Source organism: Neopsephotus bourkii, unplaced genomic scaffold, assembly GCF_033783945.1.
Source record: "Neopsephotus bourkii isolate Nb327-2 ecotype Australia unplaced genomic scaffold, CSIRO-AGI_Nbou_v1 NB_384, whole genome shotgun sequence".
Classification (NCBI taxonomy): Eukaryota; Metazoa; Chordata; class Aves; order Psittaciformes; family Psittacidae; genus Neopsephotus; species Neopsephotus bourkii.
In genome coordinates this window covers 1,669,295-1,688,404 of record NW_026900889.1, presented here as the reverse complement: position 1 = coordinate 1,688,404, position 19,110 = coordinate 1,669,295, and the positions used below count along the sequence as shown (strand labels likewise).

The 19,110-nt window shown below is 48.7% G+C and overlaps 2 protein-coding genes across 3 annotated transcripts; one reads left to right on the top strand and one right to left on the bottom strand.

Annotated features, from left to right (window-relative positions):
- The first annotated feature begins 42 nt into the window (after positions 1–42).
- On the top strand, positions 43–12,931 carry CIAO3 (cytosolic iron-sulfur assembly component 3). Of its 2 annotated transcripts, none has more exons than XM_061349216.1 (11): positions 43–187; positions 1,970–2,065; positions 3,612–3,755; positions 3,976–4,108; positions 4,472–4,606; positions 4,938–5,056; positions 6,027–6,156; positions 6,400–6,472; positions 9,596–9,730; positions 10,767–10,924; positions 11,762–12,931. In XM_061349216.1, exons 1-11 carry the CDS (start codon positions 122–124, stop codon positions 11,998–12,000), a joined length of 1,428 nt encoding a protein of 475 aa, XP_061205200.1. In that variant the 5' UTR covers positions 43–121; the 3' UTR covers positions 12,001–12,931. The 2 variants fall into 2 exon arrangements, with proteins under 2 accessions (XP_061205200.1, XP_061205201.1); XM_061349217.1 differs by lacking the exon at positions 43–187 and adding an exon at positions 1,464–1,794.
- Positions 12,932–14,563: 1,632 nt separating this feature from the next.
- Positions 14,564–18,038, bottom strand: HAGHL (hydroxyacylglutathione hydrolase like). Its single transcript, XM_061349218.1, has 8 exons — positions 17,879–18,038; positions 16,874–16,938; positions 16,669–16,786; positions 16,186–16,294; positions 15,958–16,061; positions 15,706–15,807; positions 15,539–15,618; positions 14,564–15,247 (listed from the first exon to the last, which is right to left on the bottom strand). The coding sequence occupies exons 1-8, from the start codon at positions 17,981–17,983 to the stop codon at positions 15,082–15,084; spliced, it is 849 nt and encodes a 282-aa protein (XP_061205202.1). The 5' UTR covers positions 17,984–18,038; the 3' UTR covers positions 14,564–15,081.
- Between the last annotated feature and the right edge of the window lie 1,072 nt (positions 18,039–19,110).

Genomic DNA, 19,110 nt, shown 5'->3' with positions numbered 1-19,110 from the left:
GCCATTGCGCCCTCCCGCTTCGCCGTGCTTTCCGGCAGTGTGGCATCTCTCCTTTTACGGCAGCGCGACGTCTCTCCTTTTACAGCAGTGCGGCAGGCACCGCCCCTCTGCGCCCGGCGCGATGGCGTCCCCGTTCAGCGGCGTGCTGCAGCTCACCGATCTGGACGATTACATCGGGCCCTCGCAGGTGGGTGCGGGACGGGGCTGCGGAGCGGGGAGCGGGGCCAAGACAAGGCCCTGGCCCGCAGACCCCTCCTTCGGGAGCCCCGGGGTCGGCCCGGCCAGCGCCGCCTGGGGGGGCACGGGAAGATGGCGCTGAGGGAGGAGGGTGACAGCAGCCGCCTGCTATGGGGGGACCTGATGGCTCCCTACAACTGCCTGATGGAGGATGGAGCCAGGAGGGGCTGGGCTCTGCTCCCAGGGAGCAAGGGATGGGACAAGAGGAACCGGCCTCAAGCTGCACCAGGGCAGGTTTAGATGGAGCTGAGGAACAATTCCTGCCCCAGAGGGTGCTCAGGCATTGGAACAGGCTGCCCAGGGCAGGGCTGCAGTCACCGTCCCTGCAAGTGTTCACACCCCGTGGAGACGAGGCCTCAATGCCATGGGTTAGTAGTGGCCTTGGCAGTGGTGGGAAGGGTTGGACTGGGTGACTTTAAAGGGCTTTTCCAGCCTCATTGATTCCATGATTGTATGCGATTCTAAATAAAAGGGGAGAAGCACGGAGATACCTCATTGTCTCCTCCATGCGCAGGGAATAAAGAGGGCAGTGATGCTGATGGGAGCAAACCTCTAAGCAGCAGAAGAGAGATATCTTGGCCCAGCAGCCAGTTGGTCATTCCCACCCTGATCTGGAAGCTGCCCTGATAAACGTTAATCTAAGACCCCAAAGAACCCTGAACCCTAAATGAGTGTCTTTGCACACTTACCCACATAGACGCTCATGCCAGCATACAGGAGCGGGAGGCAGAGAGAAGGGCGTGAGCAGCAAGGACGGGTCAAGGTTATTCCTCTTGGAGTCTTCAAGCACTAGTGAAAGTACGAGAGCAATCACAGAATGGGTTGGAAAGGACCTTAAGATCATCTAATTCCAACCCCGCCCCCCCCCCATAGACACATTGGCTGACAACAGTAAAACCACTCTGAAGTGAGATGTGTGGAATAGGGTAGAGCAAACTCCATTAATTCCTTGCAGTACCTGGGTTTCCTGGCGAAGTCTTTCACGTACGTAATGCAACCTGCTTTCTGTCTCAAGTAGAGACTGTTTTCAAGTAGAGATTGTATTCAGTGAGCATCGGTGAAGCATCACAATGACTTGGTCCTGCCAGTCTCTGCAGGACATACAGTAAAGATGGATTAGTTATGGAGGGGAAACCTGAGGATGTTGGCAGAGCAAGGATGGAAAAAGGCAAAGGGGATCCCAGCTATAGAAGTGGGACAAGGAGACGTAAGGTGCCTAAACAATAAAAATCACACCAAATGCAAAAAACACCCCCAAGACTTCATCACAGAACAATACAGAACACTGGAGGGAGTTCATCTGAGGTCGTCAGAGCCCTTTCCACATTAAGTGAGCCTTCATTGGCACAAGGCACATGTTGAATGTAGTGGCCACGCCTCCGTCACTTAAAACTTGCCATGAAGAGTGCATCTGTAAGATTGGAGAGAGGAGGCTGCAGAGAAGCCTCTGTTCCTTTCAAGGCTCCCTAAAACACCGCTGTGTTCTTCCGGAAGAACAGCAAAGTGTCTTCTGCTTTTGGTATGATGCTGGAAAAGTGTTCCTTCTGTAAGAAAGGGGTAAGAAGTTTTGGCTTTTACATTTTCCCTCTGTGATTGTAGATGCTGTAAAATCCAGCACAGCTTAAGGGACAGTAAGAAGCAGCAGCATTCACTATAGAACTAGTTGTTTGATCAAGTAAATCTACCTCTTCGTTGCTCATGTTCTCACTTTCAGGCTTCATTTCTCTTTCAGGAATGTATCAAACCTGTAAAAGTGGAAAAAAAGCTTGGGAAAGCAGCAGCCAAGATCAGAATTGAGGCAGATGGAAGCTATTTTCAGATCAATCAGGTTGGTGTGATTTTTCTTCTGTGTTGTGTAAAATAGCCAGAAAACCTGAGTGTATTGTTGAGAATTTGAACAGTCTGCAACTATTTAATGCCTCAGAGAGGAGCAGGATGTTAGAAAAGTGTCACTGTTGCTGTCAGCATTCTCATACCCATTTTCTGAAGTCCAGCTTTTAATTACCTGATTTTATAAGCAACAGTTTCAATTGTGTCGGTCTTTTACGCTCTGAAACACTGGCTTTGATTAGTGATGACTTTCAGTGTCAAAACAGATAAGCCAAGTCTGTTTTGACATTGGTCCTTAAGTATTAGCAATTCCTAGGTTATTTGTGATAATGTCTTTTATTATTGCATTACGTCACAGAGAGGTTCAGTTAAATAACCTTAGATTTTGCTCTGATTTTGTCATAATAATTCAAATTATTTGTTCAGTAGCCTGCACAATTCATAAGATTCTAAAATTAATGCCAAGTTTTGCAGGATGATTTTCCTATTTACCCAGAACAGGTCAGCATTTCTTAGTTAACCAAGCTGGGAATTCATCTCGAAATGGTACCTTTAACTTCAGGCAGATGGTGACCTTGTCATTTAGAAAAGGGGGATACAGCACTTCCAAAGAGTCTAGAGTTTCTTATTTTAGTTTTAATTTAATGCTATCTAATTGCCTGGGCTGTTTCTGCCTATATTGAGAAGTGACATTTAGGAGGCAACTCTCATGGGAAAGCTGACTTATTCAGGTCAAATACTATGAAAAAGACTTCTTTCCAGTGGCAAGCCACACACTGGGATTTGCTGTGACACTTTTCCCATCAGTGCCTGAGTTTTGCACACAGAAAGACTGCAGAACACTCAGTGTCAATGAAACAGTGTTAGTGAGCTGCAGTTTGGTTACATCATCTATGCACCAGGAGTGAAATTAAGGGTTCTGTGAAGAAACAGTGACAGTGTATTCAGCTGGGGGTTGAAACTGGATGATCTTAGGTGCTTTCCTACCCAAACCATTCTAGGAATACCATGAGCAGTATCTGATACAGGTGGCAAAGCTGGCATGCTTTCTCCAGGGCAATATTCAATGCATGCTGGAGATGGGTGCTTAAAGGCTTAGTTAGGATCTCTGTGGTCTATAGGCTCATGGTTTAAACAGTGACTGCAATCTTCAGCCACCCACAAGCTGAAAACCCCAGCAAGATAAACCTTCTTTGCCTCTGGGATCGTAGAATTCCAGCGTTTTGGAGCAGTGTTAGCCCACCATGTAGCACAAATAGTGGTGGCCTAAGCAACTGTTTGCATTTGATGGAAGTTACGGTCTTGGTATTGCTAGAATTTTCCTGAAGTTCCTCAGCACGTTTGCATCTGGTGCCAGATAATGCTATTCAAGCAGAAAACTTCAAAGGTATTTGTCACCCTCTTCATTTTACTAAAAGAAACTTTTTCAATGATGAGCTGAGAGCATAAAAAGACAACATCTTTCTACTAAACATAGTAAAGGTGGGAAAGCCTTACCTTATTCTGCCTGTGATCACAACTGACTCTGATCTGCTTCTTTACAGGATGGAGGAGCACAGAAACTGGAAAAGGCTAAAATCACCCTCAACGACTGTTTAGCTTGTAGCGGCTGCATCACATCAGCAGAGAGTGTTCTAATAACTCAGCAGAGCCACGAAGAACTCTGCAAAGTGCTGGCTTTTAACAAGGTAGGTGACAAGTCATGGCAAATGAGAATCAGAGAGCTGAGGACATCCTCAGTGCACTGTTGTGCTTCTTCCAGTGTTGTAAGAATGTGGGTTTGGAAAGGACCTTTAATGTTGTAAGTTACTGACTTCAGAGTTAAGTATTTGATGTTGTCGTGTGATGAGGGTTCTGCACGTACCTTACTAATATTGTCTGAACGGTGTTGTATGTTGGATTTTTCAGACTGCCACTCCCAGTGAACAGAAGTTGGTGGTGGTTTCTGTTTCACCCCAGTCCAGAGCTTCACTGGCTGCAAGGTGTAAAATGGGAGTCCTGGAAACAGCAAAGAAGCTGACTGCCTTCTTGAAGAGTTTAGGCAAGTGTGGTGGTGTGTTCTGTTCATCACAGAGGGGTTAAGCATCACAAGGAGCACACAAGTTTGATGTGATATAACCTCCCCATGGACTCACAATGCTTCATAATTGGCATTAGCTAAAATGAGAATTGTCTACAGCTACACTCACATGATAAACTTGGAGTGATGGAAGGAAGGAACTTTGCATTTTAGATCCAGAGTCCTCCTGCCACTTTTCCTCATTTAATTGTGCTATGGAAAGAGCATCACTCGTGACGGCAGGGGTTGGTACCTGTAAATAAGATGTGTGGTTTGAGTGGAGGGTTTTGTTGTAATTTGCTGTCTCTTCCCTGTGAATTCTAACCCATATGCTATACTCTCTAGGTGTGCACTATGTTTTTGATACAACCTTCTCAAGAAACTTCAGCCTGTTGGAGAGCCAACGAGAGTTTGTGAAACGCTTTCGAAAACAATCAGAAGACAGAAAGGCTTTGCCAATGCTTGCTTCTGCCTGTCCAGGTATGGCACTGAATTACTTATGGAAATAATACAATGGCACATAAATAGTACAGAGCAGAAACCCCAAAAGCTGGTCAGAAAACTGTAACTGGATAGATGTCCTTAGAGGTTTACTGTCTTCACAATACACAGAGATCTCAGTGTTAATAGCAGTGATCCATGCAGTTCCCTAATGATCTGTAAATTGGATCTTGTGTGACACTTCCTTTGCTTTTTGTGCTGAAGCCAGGCTGAAAATGACTATTAATGGTTGTTAAGCCTAGGATTGAGGGGAGGGTGAAGGGCTGCTTGTTCTATTCTAATTTAGTTTGCTAATTACACTCTTAACCAGGTTGGATCTGCTATGCAGAGAAAACCCATGGCAGCTTCATCATTCCATATATCAGTACCACCAAGTCTCCGCAGCAGGTCATGGGCTCCTTGATCAAGGGCTATTTTGCAGAGCAGCAGGTAAGGCTCTGAAGCATGCACTGTGCTTCATGGCAAACAGCTAAAACTGAAGGCATTAAGCTGCTAGTTTGTATTTTGCTACATGTTATACATTAAAGGTAAAAATTTCCTTGCAGAAACCAACAAAGGCAACATCTTTCTGTTTTATCTAATGAGAAGTTAGCAACTAGGGCAGTAACACTGAGCACATACTGCATGGACTACTTAATACTTTGTGTGTCACTTGGGAAGGCTTGAGGGGCTTATTTTTCAGTCTCTCTGTGCTCTCATCTTGGCTACATGTGGTATTTTCATGTTCAGAGTAATTTATCTGAAGTTATTCAGCAAGGCAAAACTTCAGTCAGTGCTTACGTGCAGCTCATGTCTTGCCTGAAAGTGATTTGCTTGTTCCCAACTTAATGTTCTGTTGCAGTTTGACTTAGTTCTGTTCTCAAGTCTTTAACATTTGGAATCTTTCCAAATGTAAATCTGATACTTAAAGACTAGAGCGATGCTATAACAGCCTAGATTCGTCCAATAAGAAACCTAAGCACCAGTTCTGATTGTATGATCTGTTGTCCATTAATGAGCAATGATTTAACACTTGCATTAAGTAAATGCTGACATCTGCATATTTGCTGCAGAAATTGGCAGCTACTAAGAGTATTTGGCGCAAGATACTGACACAATGGCCTGGAGTCAGTGACTTTGTTTCCTCAGCCTACGCTTATTTCTTGGATGGTCAGGAGTGTTTTTCTGACTCGGATCATTTCTAGTTGCTGATGCAGGGGCTGGGGTTTAGTAGCACAGAAGCAGCATATTCTATAACTGCATAATTAGGAATTCACTTTGCTGACTGACTTTAGATCATCTGCATTAGCAAAAGGAGGTGGGGGGAAACATCATTCTCATTTCTACCAGGAAAACATCTGCCTCAAGAGCTTGGTTTGATGTTGGCCAACCCAGCTGCACAGCTTTGTCTTTCTTCCAGCGCTTAACACCCGACCAGATATACCATGTAACAGTGATGCCCTGTTATGACAAAAAGCTAGAGGCTTCAAGGCCAGACTTTTTCAACCAAGAGTACCAAACTCGTGATGTGGACTGTGTAATCACCACAGGTAAGCAGAGCCAGAGGCAGTCCAGCTAATGTATGGAAGCCTCAGAGCAAGGCTTTTGCTAGTTTTAGTAACCCTTTGTCTCTCAGAGAGGATGTAGTGTATGGAATTGCTGTATAATTACATTTGATAATGCAAATTGTGTCCTGGCAGAAATTGTATATGAAACCTTGTGTCCTGATCTGTGGATTCTGGTTTTCTTTATCCTGAGAATAAGAACTTTTTATGTCTGTGGTTCTGCTTTAGGAGAAGTGCTCAAGTTGTTGGAACAAGAAGGAGTCTCTCTGTCAGATGTAGATAATGCTCCATTGGATACCATGTAAGAACAAAATCTTAGTTGCATCTTCTGTCATGTTTTCACACGCCATTTCTAGAGTTCTTCAGCAGAATTCCCCTTTCCCCTACTGTTCAACGCAAGCTGCATGTGTTTGCATCCAGTTTGTTTCCCTTTGTTAATTGAATCCAGACAGTTGTGCACCGAAATACTTAATCTACAGAATATGATGAATTTTTGGAGAATCTATAGCTATTTGTTCTAGATTTTAGTAGCCCAAGTATCAGCAGCTTTCATTGTAAACCAGCAGAGCTGCTAGATTGAGCTCAGTGAGACTATAATGGCAAAATGATTGTGGAGAGAAGTACAAACTGGAACAGTCATTTGCACATTACTGTTACTCCCATTGTAGCTGGTGGAATGCTGCAAAAACCCACCTGCAGCCTTTGGGAAGTGAAAGAATCTTCATCAGTGCTAATAAGTATGCTAAAACAAAGCCTGTTACTGCCCGTGCTCAGTTTGCACGTCTCTGTTGCATGTTATCAGAGCTACTGTATCCCAGATTTAAAGCACAAGTTAAAAATACTCAGGTGTCTCAGCTCATCTCTAGGAGTCTTGAGGAAAAAACACCAATCTAAGACACATGCAAACCAGATGAGACTTTGGTTGCTTGAACTGAAGAGTAACATCTGTTTAAGTGACAACTACAGAGAGATCTAAGTGATGGTGGAAACATTTAGATCCCATTTTACTCCTCTCAGCTGATGTGCAGTGCTGGTTCTGCACTAACACTAAACCACAGCATTCTTCAGTGTGAAAGACGTGTCTTCGTAGCACTTTGCACACGAATAAATAGGCTGCATGTTTGGCAGACTTTAGGCATTATGAAAGATAAGTCTGTGGTTCAAAAACTTCAGTTTTTACAAGAGCTTTTGATCCCCCAAATATGCAGCATCCAGCACATGCTTAGATCAGGATTTAATCTCTTTTCAGCTGCACCCCTTGCAGATGTGACATTCTTGATTTGAAATGTGGTTTATTCCTAAATAGGCTTCCAGTCTTTCCAGTACAACCAAGTGCCATTGGCAGCCTTTGCTGGGGAGCTGCCTGATCAGCACATGGCTGTTGAGTGAGCTGTGAAGGGCAGTGTCCATACATGAGGCCTATTTCCTAGATGAAGTTGTTACAGAGGTCATTCCTGTGCTTCTGCAAAGAGAATGTGAGGTAGAGACCCTACTGCCATCCAGTCCCTTTCATCTAAGCAAAACTTACAGAGATTTACAGCAATGTGCCTGCACAAAGCCTCAGTTTCCTTCTGCTACACTGCAGTGTATCAATGGTGTAGGTTTCACCTAACACATTTACTAGCTCAGATCTACTTATACACACTTTTTCCTGCATTAAGTGGCTTTCTCTAACGTAACTTGTACACAAATAGCTCACATAAAAAAAGAAGTATCCTCAGCTATAATAAATGCCTGCATGGTTGAGTCCCAAAGGTACAACTTTAAACTTTGCCCACATAAACAAGTACTTCTGTTGTACCTGCTCTGTTGTTACAGCATCAACAGAAAATGGAGAAGAAGGTTCTGAAGTGTTTGGGTTCCCTTAGGAAATGACATTATGGAAGTGTCAGTTATAACATAGAACTGAATGTCTAATGACTTGATAAGCATCTCTGGCCAGGTTCTTAGGAGGACATTGTGAGCACCAGGCCTCATGCTAGCAGTGATAAAGTGCCTCAATCACCTTCTGGAGCTTTAACACACTGGGTAAATTGACTGCTTACAAACAGCACGTATTCCTCAGGACTTGGAGCACTCTGATGGCTCTTGTTCTGCTCTATCCCCCAGCACGTGGAAAAGCCCATTAAGAGGTTATTACATTTGGCAGCAAGAAGGAACCCAAGTGCCAGAAATCCCAGGACTTTCGCTGCTGTAACTGTTTGCTCCAGGCCAGCGCTGAGGCTTCACTGGCAGGCTCGGTTTAAGAGAGCAGCAGTACGTGAGGCCAGACACACTGAAACATGCTGTTAATGAAGCTCAGTTCCTGTAAACAACATCACATTAAAAATAGGTTCAGGGGGTGATTGCAGGCTTGAGTGTTGCCTTCTGCAGCTCTGCCAAAGCAAAGATGTTATCTGGGAGAGGCAACATCTTCCATTCGACTTGAAACTCTCTGGCCTGAGTTCAAGTGTTTTCCCTTCTGCAGCTGTTCATAGGAGAATGCAAGTGTCAGTGCCTGAGGAGTGCTTAGGAGCAGATCCCTCATCTTGTTATTCTCTCCTAACAAAAGCTATTGTTGTGGCCTCCATCTGGTGAGATATTCTCAAGAAACATTATCTTGACCTGTGAGTGGTTAGTTGTGTTTTGGCATGTCAGGGAGAGGGAATTACTTGTGCAGAACTAGAATGACAGAACCGGGGTTAAACACAGCTGTGCTGAACTTGAACCAGGATCCTGCTGAGGACAGCCACGTCCTGGCATCATTAGCTTCGTTCACCTTTCTTACCTGACTCTAAGCACACAAAACCACAACAACGTGGGGTTTGTCTCTGTGCTTGTGGTCATAGCGCTGATACCTCCCAGCAGTGATATCTCAGGTCCCAGCAGCCACATCTGAAGTAGCTGGTTTCAAAGAACATATAACACACAGCTAGAGCTTTCAATCATGAACTCTGCTTTTGTTGGTATTGCAGGAAAGCTTTAGCCCTGAGATGACCAAGCAAAGACTTCTGCCAGGTTGTGTTCTCCAAGAGAAGTATGAATTGCGCAGACCCACACCACCGTAGCTTTAGTATTTCTCTCTCAAATCCAGGATGTTTGTAGAGGTATTAAACAGGAAGCTAACAAACTACACATTGCCCTTGTAACTTCAACATTCCCAAACGTACTCTTGGTACACAAAGATCAAGTTGGCAGGATCAAGCCTGGTTGTGGCATGTGATGTTATTTCCACTGAGCTGGACCAGAGGATGCAGGCAGCACAGAGTTAAAGCTGCTGGGCTCTAAAGCTATAAATAGTGGGTTCCCAAGAGAAAAGGAAAAGCTAGGAGCTCAGAAAGAGTTTATTCTGTTGCTTTTGAGTCCCCTGGACCTTTGCATTTGTTCTGGTTGTTCTGGCTTATCACAGAGTCCCCTAAAACTGTTTCTTTCTTCCTCCCTGCAGATTCAGCACTGCAGAAGAGGAGCTCACAAGCCACTCTGGAGGTGGTTCTGGTGGCTACTTGGAGCACATATACAAATACGCAGCCAAGGAGCTCTTTGGAATTCAAGTGGATACAGTTCAGTACAAACCTTTAAAGTAAGAAGCTTTAAAGCCCTACAGAAAGCGCTATTTTCATTGGAATTCTGTTCATGCTCTTATCTTGCTGATGGGCTGAAACTTTCTTTGCAATGTTAAAGATTTTACTCCAAGGCATGGGAATTGGATTCTCACTCCCACAGTTGCTGGGCAATAAATCAGGCAGTGCTCACACAGCCTTTCCCTTGGAGAGTTCAGCCCCTGCACCACCCACAGGCTTGACTTTGGCCTGATGGATTTTCCCACTATCAAGTTGCAGCAACTTTTGGAGTCATTTAGAAGACAGAGCTCCCATGGATCTGAGCTGCCACACCTGCAGCCAGGCTAATGAAGTAGTTCCTAATCTCACTGTCACAGAACAGAAGAGCTTATGTAAGGGCTTTGGGGCTTTTTAGTTGTGCTGTGGAAGGCAGAAAACAAGTCCCTTGAGTTTGGGCATGGAGGCTCAGTCAGCTGAGATTCTTTGTAGCAGGTACAACACTATTAGGCCAGCTACAACACTAAAGTACCATTTGTTATGAATTACATCCTTGATTAGTAATATTCAAGTTTAAGATTCTCTGGACTAGGAAGCAGAAGAAACAGTCCCCCTGAGGCTCACTATGAAAAACATGATAAAAATCAAATTACTCACTCTTTTATCAGGAACAGGTATTGCCACCAACCTTAGGAGTCTGGAAGCCTTTAGGAATGGTTTGCTTCCTTGTTTTATGACCCACTCCTATTTAAAAGCTTCCTCTAACTTGGCTGAAGCCAGCTGTAAAGCTCTGTCACAATGAAGCTCTTGTTCAGGCTCCATTTGCTCAGCTTTTAAGGATTTATTCAACACAGGTGTTCCTCAGCAAAGCCAGCTCAGGTGGTGGGTCCTCCAACCAGGCTGAAAAGGATCTGTTAGATGGTTCCTTCATCTCTTTTCTTTGGGTGGCAAAGAACTAGGACAGCTTTCTTGAGCAAGACCTGGCTTAGCACAGGGCTCTTTGAAGTTTAAAATAGCAGTTAATTGGGAGAAGGTGTTTTACCTGCTCTTGTTCCTCAGAAACAAGGACTTCCAGGAGGTGACACTGGAGAAGGATGGAGCAGTCCTGCTCCAGTTTGCATTGGCGTATGGGTTTCGAAACATCCAGAACTTGGTGCAGAAGCTGAAACGAGGGAGATCGCCTTACCACTATGTGGAAGTCATGGCCTGTCCCTCAGGTAATGACCACACTGGGATTGCAGTGCCTCAGCTCACAGCTGTGAGCAGCTCTGTGGAGCTCTGCCCAAACCGTGACACCACCAAGCAGCATCAGTATTTTAGTGCTGTTTGTATGTATGTTTTCCTGCCTAGAAGCAGGAAATAAATTCTTCAGGATTTAAGGAATGACGATTAAATTCCAGTGCACTAAATTTACATAGTTAGTGCTTTTAAGGAAGCCCTCCTGGTTTTCTGAGCCCTTTGGTACATGAGGAGATTCTGCCTCTAAAATTGCACAAAATCGACTGTTAATGCTTTTAGAGAACATTTGCTGTGGCTGCTGAAGAGTCTCTCGCTACCTGTTTTATTCCCTTTTCCACCTTGTGCAAGCCCTCCTCTTTCTCTTTGCATGTTTGAGCAGATCTCCTTGGAGGTCTGCACAGCCCCAGCCCACCAGGACACCTCTTGGTGCAGCCAAATGCTACGTAGTCAAACTCCACCCCAACAGCAAACCCAGAACGTATCCCAGGCATGTTTCTTACCTTCGGTTGAGACCCCAAGGCTGTTCTCACCTGAAATGTGTCCTGGCCTTTCTCTGGAGGCACAAGGTGAGAGCCAGGACCTCCTGGCATCCCTGTGTCCCAGCTTTCTGCAGTCTGAATTGACACTGGGGCACACCAGGCCAGGGATCTCCCTTCTAGAGCTGCAGCTCTGCTGCTGTTAGGTAGCTGAGGAGTAAACCACAACTGTCATCATGCTCTCTTTATGTAGCTGTTTGCAGTTGCGGTTTGGGTTTGTCTGCTGAAGCTGAAGTGCTTTCTAACCTCAGTGCTGTTTTCTCACCTCGTTGCACACAGGCTGTTTAAATGGAGGTGGTCAGATCAAACTCGATGGTGACTCCAGCAAGGACCAGCTGCAGCAGGTTGAGGCGTTGTATGAGTCTGTTCAGACTGCAGTTCCAGAGGAGAACCGGACTGTCCGTGAGCTCTATGAGCAGTGGCTGGGTGGTGTGGAGTCGGAAAAGGCTGTGAAAGCTTTGCACACGGAATACCACGCCGTGGAGAAGACAAGCACTGGATTTAACATCAAATGGTGACACTGAGAAGCCCAGATGCAGACACTCGGTGCCTTTTTGACCCAATTATGTTTAAGATGCTCAAAAGAGCTAAAGTTCTGTGCAATTTCTGACTCGTGAGGGACGAGGAGGCAATGTGTGTATAGGCAGGCAATGTAATACCTACAGCTTTATGATTATTGAAGTGATGTAAATAAAACCCAAACACTGGCTTTTATGCATTATGCAGCCTGGGCTCCACGTAGGATGAAACCTGCACTCTCTTTACAGCCCTGTTCCTCCCAGAACTGATGATTTAAGGTACTGGAGGAGCTGGCTTGCAGTGGGCTGTAGCCTCACTGAGGTGAGCTTTGTGCTCCATGACAGAATTACTCCTCCAGGCCTTGCTGTGTGTTCACAGCACTCATTTTTATGGCTGCCTCTGCTGGGACACCCTCAGTAAGTTAGGAATGGTCTCATTAGACCTCAAGGTTCTGCTTTAACATTTCACTGCTCTGAGGGAGTGTGGTTTCTTTGCCCTGTCACAGGGGGTGGTACCAGCATCCGGTGAGCAGCAGCATCTCTGGGGCTGCTTTTTTTGCCTGCTGCAATGTGAATTGAATGTTGAAGAGAAAGCTAATAGTGACTTTATTCCCTCTAATTATAACAGTTGTCTATAGCTGTGGGTAATTATATCTCTCTACCTAAATACACAGTGGAGGGAGTCACAGGATTGGCACATCTACCCCATCCTTGACAGCAGTTACTGATGGATAATGTGATTAAAGTCAGAGAAAACAGTATTTTCAGTGTTTCAGGAATTACCAGCTTTGTTGCCAAGGAAGGACAAAGCCCTTAGTGTCTCTGAAAGGTGTTACTGCACTAAAGTTACTAGAAGGTGCCTGTGAGGTGTAATCTCTACAAGTAGTTTACTGGAGCAATCCAAGAGGTTAGTAAAGCACATCTGGTTTAATGCAGCATGTTATGATGCTTTACCAGAAGACAGATGGATGTGAAGCAGCTTTGGGCTATTGTTGCTGGAGGTGACGTGTGCCTGTCTCACTGTTTTTATATGTGGGAGTGTTTTCAGAGCTGTGCACAGAAAAACAACTGAATTATGAACTGGTTTTGGTCTATTTAATGTGAATGCCTATTGGAGCTCCAGTGTGTGTGTGGAGGGGAAGGATGTGCAAGAGGATTCACAACTGTACCTGAACTCAAGGGGATGCTGATAGATGCGGGATCTCTCCTGATGACTGGTGTAGCTGCAAGTGACCATGAGCTGAAGAACCACCTTGCTGAATCACTTCAGTATTTCCAGTTCCTGCTCTGTGAGGAAGGACTCTACAGGGAGTAAACTGGGCAAAAGCTTCCCCATTGCTTTGTTCCTTCAGAGGAAATGCAACCAGCGGGAGCTGGTGCCTGGATCTAGCTCAGGCTGAACCCTGGGCAAGGATCCTCCCACCATTACTGCAGACCTTGAGCTCAGCTGTCAGAGCAAAGCTGCCAGCCCTTGATTGACCTGCGTCTCCCTGCAGCACAGTCTGTGTCCTCCTCCAAGCTCCTCCTCTCTGTTCTAAGTAAAGGCAAGAGTGTAAAAGTCATTTTTGATACTGGTTTTTAATTAAAGCTGTACATTTTTCAGGTGCCGCTGATCAGTGAGTGAATTCACAGTGTTCCTAAGGTGAGAACCTCCCCCTGCCCACCCTCATTTCAGTGCTTTCAGTGCACCCTTTCCCATGCATAGCTTTATAACACAGTGTTACACTAAAGCAGGTAGTTATCCACAGGAGGGACCACTGCTGACACAGGGTCAGTCCAAAAGTGCTGAGACCATCAACCCTGTACCTCAGTGCAAGGGAGACGCATGCTGTTTCTGTTGAGAACATGCACATCAGGCTGGAAGTGCACAAATCTAAATTAGCTGGAGATGAAACAACTGGGGCTCTACATAAGTCTCTTTTCCAGTTACCTGCACATTGCCAAAGCCATCGGGTTCTCCACTTGAAACAAGCCAAGTCAGCTTTACAGACACTCCAAGCTCTTAAGAACATGGAGCTTGTTCTTGAGCTGCTTCTGCCAGCATGAACAGAGCTGGTGCTGGTCCAAGAGCCCTCCCTGAGCACACGGGGTTCATCCTGCTCCTACTGTACACGAACCTCCTAAGGAACACACAGGTAACATCTGCAAACTGTCCAATTACATTTAAACATGGTAACAGGCAGCTTGTGCAGCAGGATGAATTCTAACACTATAACTTAAAAGGCAACCAAAAACCTTAGCCTTGCTTCTAGCAAGGGAAGGAAATGGCCACAAACCTGGCAGCACTGGGAAGTGATGCAATCCACACGTGAAAGATCCTGAAGTCAACTCTATTCCAGTGTTAAGAAACAATATAGTTTATAATTGGCACTGTTTAAAACAACAACATGGGGGAGAGGATGATGGGAGCAGCTCCTCTATGTTCTCTGGAGCTGTGCACAAGAAGGGTAGGTGCAGCAGCACCAAGACAGTCACATGCTGCATGTGGAGGTAGAGAAGAACCTGGAGCAGCCCAGGCCCTTCAGGGGGAACTTCACAGCTATTTACAGAGCTGCCATCAACCCCAAAAATAAAACTACTTTATAATGCACCTCCCACCACCTGCATAAAACCAAGCTCTGCACATCACTCACACTTAAAACCCAAAACACAGTAGGTTCTGCACAACCTGAAGGAAGAGGCTGCAAAGTGAAGAGGCTCAAGGGACCCCACTGCTCCTCAGCTCTTGTTCTGAATAGAAGGCCACATAAATGCAGCTTTCAGCCAAGAGCTTCCCAGGCTTTCATCCTGGAGGGGGAAGCAGCAATGGATGGGGAGCAGCACCTTGGTGTTTGCTGCCTGAATGCTGTCCTGCCTTGAGAAGTGTTTTCTGAAGCCAGTGGGTTGGAGCACGCATCCCTCCAGGCCTCATCTCCACCTGGTGCTGCTTTGCACAGGGTCAGTGGTTTGGATGGCTTCCATAAGGCAGTGGTTGTGTTACACATCCCTATGCCATGTGCTGAATCTGATGGGAGTGAGAGCCGGAGGGACACAGCCCAGGGGAAGCTCCCACCAGGATGGGGACAGTGGTACCACAGCTGCTCACTTCTTCTCCAGGAAGGGGCTGAAGAGTCCCCAGTCAAACGCCAGCATGGCCTGAGGGTTGGGCCGCTCCTTGGGCTTCTTGAAGTTGTCCTTCTCGGTGCGGAGGGTCCTCAGCACCTCCACTGGGTCCGTCTTGCCCGTGAACTTCTGCACAGCCTCTTCCCTGCAAGGAGACTAGCTCTGCTGGGACTGGGGCGGGTGGGATGGCAACCCTCCTCCCTGATGGACAATGGGGTCATCTCCCTGTGCTGAGGGTGCTGGGGACCACAGGGCTCATCTGTGGCACCCATGGTGTGTGTGGTGCAAGATCCTGTGTCCCCTCCCTCAGGGTTTGGAGTTGTCACTGGCCAGCAAAGCCATTGGGAAAAGGGATGATGCTGGAAGGAAAAGGGGAGCAGAGCATGGGGCAGGACCAGTCTGGGGTGTCCCTGCAGTGGGGCCCATCACTGCTTACGTGACCCGCAGGAAGGGGTTGTAGAGGAACTCCTCCTGCAGCGTGGAGGGCACCGTGGGCAAGTCCTCATCATCCCGCTGCTGCGGAGGAACCAGAGACATCCGAAAGCCCAACATGAGCCAGCATCCCCCTTCACACCCCACCCCAGCAGGGACACAGCCACTTACTTTGGCCCATGCGAGCTTCTTCTTCACTATTTCATTCTCTGGTTCCACTTTCAAGGCGAACTTGAGGTTCCGGACGGTGTATTCATGGCCACAGAACACCTTCTGCAACCAGCATCAAACATGCTCCTGGTGCTGGATCTGACACTCACACAGGTCCCACTGCAGCCCCAGGGATGGGCAATGCTACCCTCGAGCCCCCTCCTCGTTTTGGGGTTCCTTTCCTAGGCTGTAGGTGAGGTGTGGAGCACTCACCGTCTCCTCTGGCAGAACCCCCAGGATTTGGGTGAGGTTGGTGTACATCTGCTCTGCTGTGCCCTCAAAGAACTTCCCGCAGCCTCCCACAAACAGGGTGTCACCTGCAGGGAATGGGGTATGGATATGGAGGGGACCCTGGTCCCGCTCCCAGGAATGGGGGGACAGGCAGGGGGACAGGCAGCAGGCACACAGCATGTCCTGCTGCATGGCTGCAGGGTGTGATACCTGAGAATAGAGCTGGAGCATCAGGAGAGCCATCCTCCCACATGAAGTAGCACACGTGGCCTGAGGTGTGGCAGGGGGTGAAGAGGCACCTCACCCGGATGGCCCCAAACTGTGGGGGAAGAGGGTCAGGACCAAGCTGGTGTCACCCTGATGTGCAGTCAGACCCCCCCCAGGCCCTGCAGTGTCACCCACCGGGGGCTCAGGAGGCCACACGTGCTGGGGATGCTGGTTTTGGGTGAGACCCATGTTGCATGAGTCTGCTCTGATGGTGTCCCAGGAGAGGGCTGCATCCCGCAGTGCAGTACCAAAGGGGCTGGGAATGGGACGAGGTTTCTCCTCCAGCCCAGTGCTCCATCCCAACCCCAACCTGTGGTGCCACACCTGCAACCGCCCCAGCACCACGGCTCAGCTCTGCTCCCCATCAACCCAGCGCCATGGCCACACCATGGGGCAGGATCCGTGCAGGGTCCTACGGGCACGCACCATCAGCTCCTGCTCGTGGGTCACCTTGTGCGTCAGGGCCCCGATCCGCTCATCAGCACCGTACACGCGCAGGCCAGGGCAGAGCCTCGCTAGCTCCTCGTTGCCCTTTGCATGGTCCCTGCACCAGGAGAGGAGGGAATGGGCACTGCTGATCCCATTTGGATCATGGCCACCCCAATCCCCGACTCGCACCAGCAGCACTTACCAGTGGTGATGGGTGGTGAGGATGGCTCTGAGCACCACATCCTCCTTCCTGATGATTTCCAGCAACTGAAACAGACCCGGAGTATGGAATCATGGAATGGTTTGGGTTGGAAGGGACCTTCAAAGCTCATCTAGTCCAACCTCTTACAATGAACAGGGCATTTTCATCTGGATCAGGTTGACCAGAACCACATTCAGCCAGAAGAAGGAAGAGCACCATGGCTCCTGTGGCCACCATGCCTATCCCAGCACAGGATCTGTCCCAGCGAGAGGCAGAGCACCCAAAACCACCTCCTGGGTTGTGGTTAGGATGAAGTCCGAGCTGTCTGAGCACAGAGCAGAGGAGGCTGATAGGAACACCCTGTCCCCATGGGACAGCGGCACTTTATGGCCGGTGCTTTCCCAGCCCGGCACGGATGTGCAGCACAGACCATGGCGTTCTCACCACAGCAGCGAGACGGTGTCCACGCCATGGGTGCTGGCCACAGCGAGGAGCCGTGCGGGGCTGCCAGGACGGTTCTAACACCAACTTAACGTGCACCGCTCGGAACACCCCTGCGGCGGCTCCCGGTTCCGCTCCTCCGAGAGGAAGGAAACGTCCGAGTCAGCAACAAACGCTCAAAACCCGCGACAGCACTGGCAGGATGCGCTGCGGCTGAGGGGGCACGAGGGGGTCTGTCACCAGCCCAGGGAGCCAGCAACAAGGAGCGATTCCTCCCCAGAGTGAGGATTTCACATGCGAGCGTGCTCCAAAGCTCTGTTCAGGGTTATTTTCCTTTGCTGGGGGGTCTGTCAGGCTCCAGCCCAGACAGAAATGTCTCTTCCATGGAGGCAGGTCTGGCACAGATACCCCACACCATGGGGCTGAGCAGGGGTCAGCGATGCTGCTAGGATGCTCCATCTGAAGCCCCCAAATGTGAACACCACACATGCCCACCGCCACCACGGACGCGTCGCCGCATGGGACCCCACAACCCACCCGGGGCACAGCGGGGCTGTAACTCACCCTTTTGGGCACAGCAGCATCCACGGCGATGGCATCGCGGGTGCTCTCCTCGATGACCAGGTACATGTAGTTGTCCTCCAGGACGGAAATCACCTTCACCTTCATGCTCCCGCACCAGCACCGCCCGCAGGACGCGGGGGGGGAGGGTGCCCACGAAGCAGCACTAAGGGAGGGGGGGATCCCAGCCCCTCGCAGCCGCGGGCACAGGGGAGGGGTCGCTGTACCAGTGTCCGCCCCCCCAGGCCGCCCCACGCGTGACGCAGCCGGTACCTGCGGGAGGCCCCGTTGCGGCCCCTCCCGCAGCGCTCGGGCGCGTCCCGCCCCCCCCTCCCCTCGGTGCGGGGCGGGTCCGGCTGCGCGGGGCGGTGACACCGAGCGGGGCACGGGGCCTCCCAGGAGCCGCCCCCCAGCACCGCACCGGGACCCGCATCACGCACCCGCTGCGGGGTTAACCCGCAACCAGGTACCACCAGGGGGGGTCCGGGCATGCGGTCCCTCAATGGTGGCCCCCCGTATCCCGAAACAGGGGTTTGACAAAGTCACAGCCCCGCAGGCAGAAGCAGACACCATCAGTGTGCTCCAGGGAGGATGAGGGGCTGCAGCAGGGCTGGGGGTGTCAGCTCCCACCAGGAATGGGATGTGGCACCGGCATACAAGGGTAGGGACACATCTGAACACTTCAGGAGGGACAGGGCTACCACCTATAGAGCCCAAACAGCACCAAAGGCATGGGGTGGACATACAGAGAGCTCCAGCTCCATTCTCAGCCAGGCACAAGCTCTGGTTTGGAGCTGATGTGGTCCTGTAACTGCCATGGGTGAAGGAGGGAACAGCCCCTGCAAGCAGGAAACAAGCACTGACCATGTCTCAAAGTTGTAACAACACCTTGAATCAAGCCCCAGAGTATCCCAAAATACCCCCCTTGGATTACAGAATCATAGTACGGTTTGGGTTGGAAGGGGCCTGTAAAGATGGTCTAGTCCAGCCAAGGGCTTTCCGCAATGCACACACCTCTGGACTTCCACAGAAATTGTGATTTTTAAATCCCAATTGATTCAGGTTCCATTGCACCCCCTGAGCCTCTTTGTGACCCTTCTGTACTATATGAGTATGGGGATAGGAAGAGGGGATCTGCAGCTGGAACAACCTCATACAGTATTGGAGTATGAGGATTAGGTCAAAGGATGCCTCCAGTTGGTTGATTCAACCACTAGTACTGAAGAATAAAGTCA

Excerpts from the sequence above, each read along its gene's own strand:
- CIAO3 (XM_061349216.1), top strand. The coding sequence starts at position 122 with ATGGCGTCCCCGTTCAGCGGCGTGCTGCAGCTCACCGATCTGGACGAT. Across the intron at positions 2,066-3,611 it reads GCTATTTTCAGATCAATCAG|GATGGAGGAGCACAGAAACT; the intron begins GTTGGTGTGATT and ends GCTTCTTTACAG. Across the intron at positions 6,473-9,595 it reads AATGCTCCATTGGATACCAT|ATTCAGCACTGCAGAAGAGG; the intron begins GTAAGAACAAAA and ends TCCTCCCTGCAG.
- HAGHL (XM_061349218.1), bottom strand. The coding sequence starts at position 17,983 with ATGAAGGTGAAGGTGATTTCCGTCCTGGAGGACAACTACATGTACCTG. Across the intron at positions 16,787-16,873 it reads CTCACCACCCATCACCACTG|GGACCATGCAAAGGGCAACG; the intron begins GTAAGTGCTGCT and ends CTCCTGGTGCAG. Across the intron at positions 16,295-16,668 it reads CCCACGAGCAGGAGCTGATG|TTTGGGGCCATCCGGGTGAG; the intron begins GTGCGTGCCCGT and ends CTTCCCCCACAG.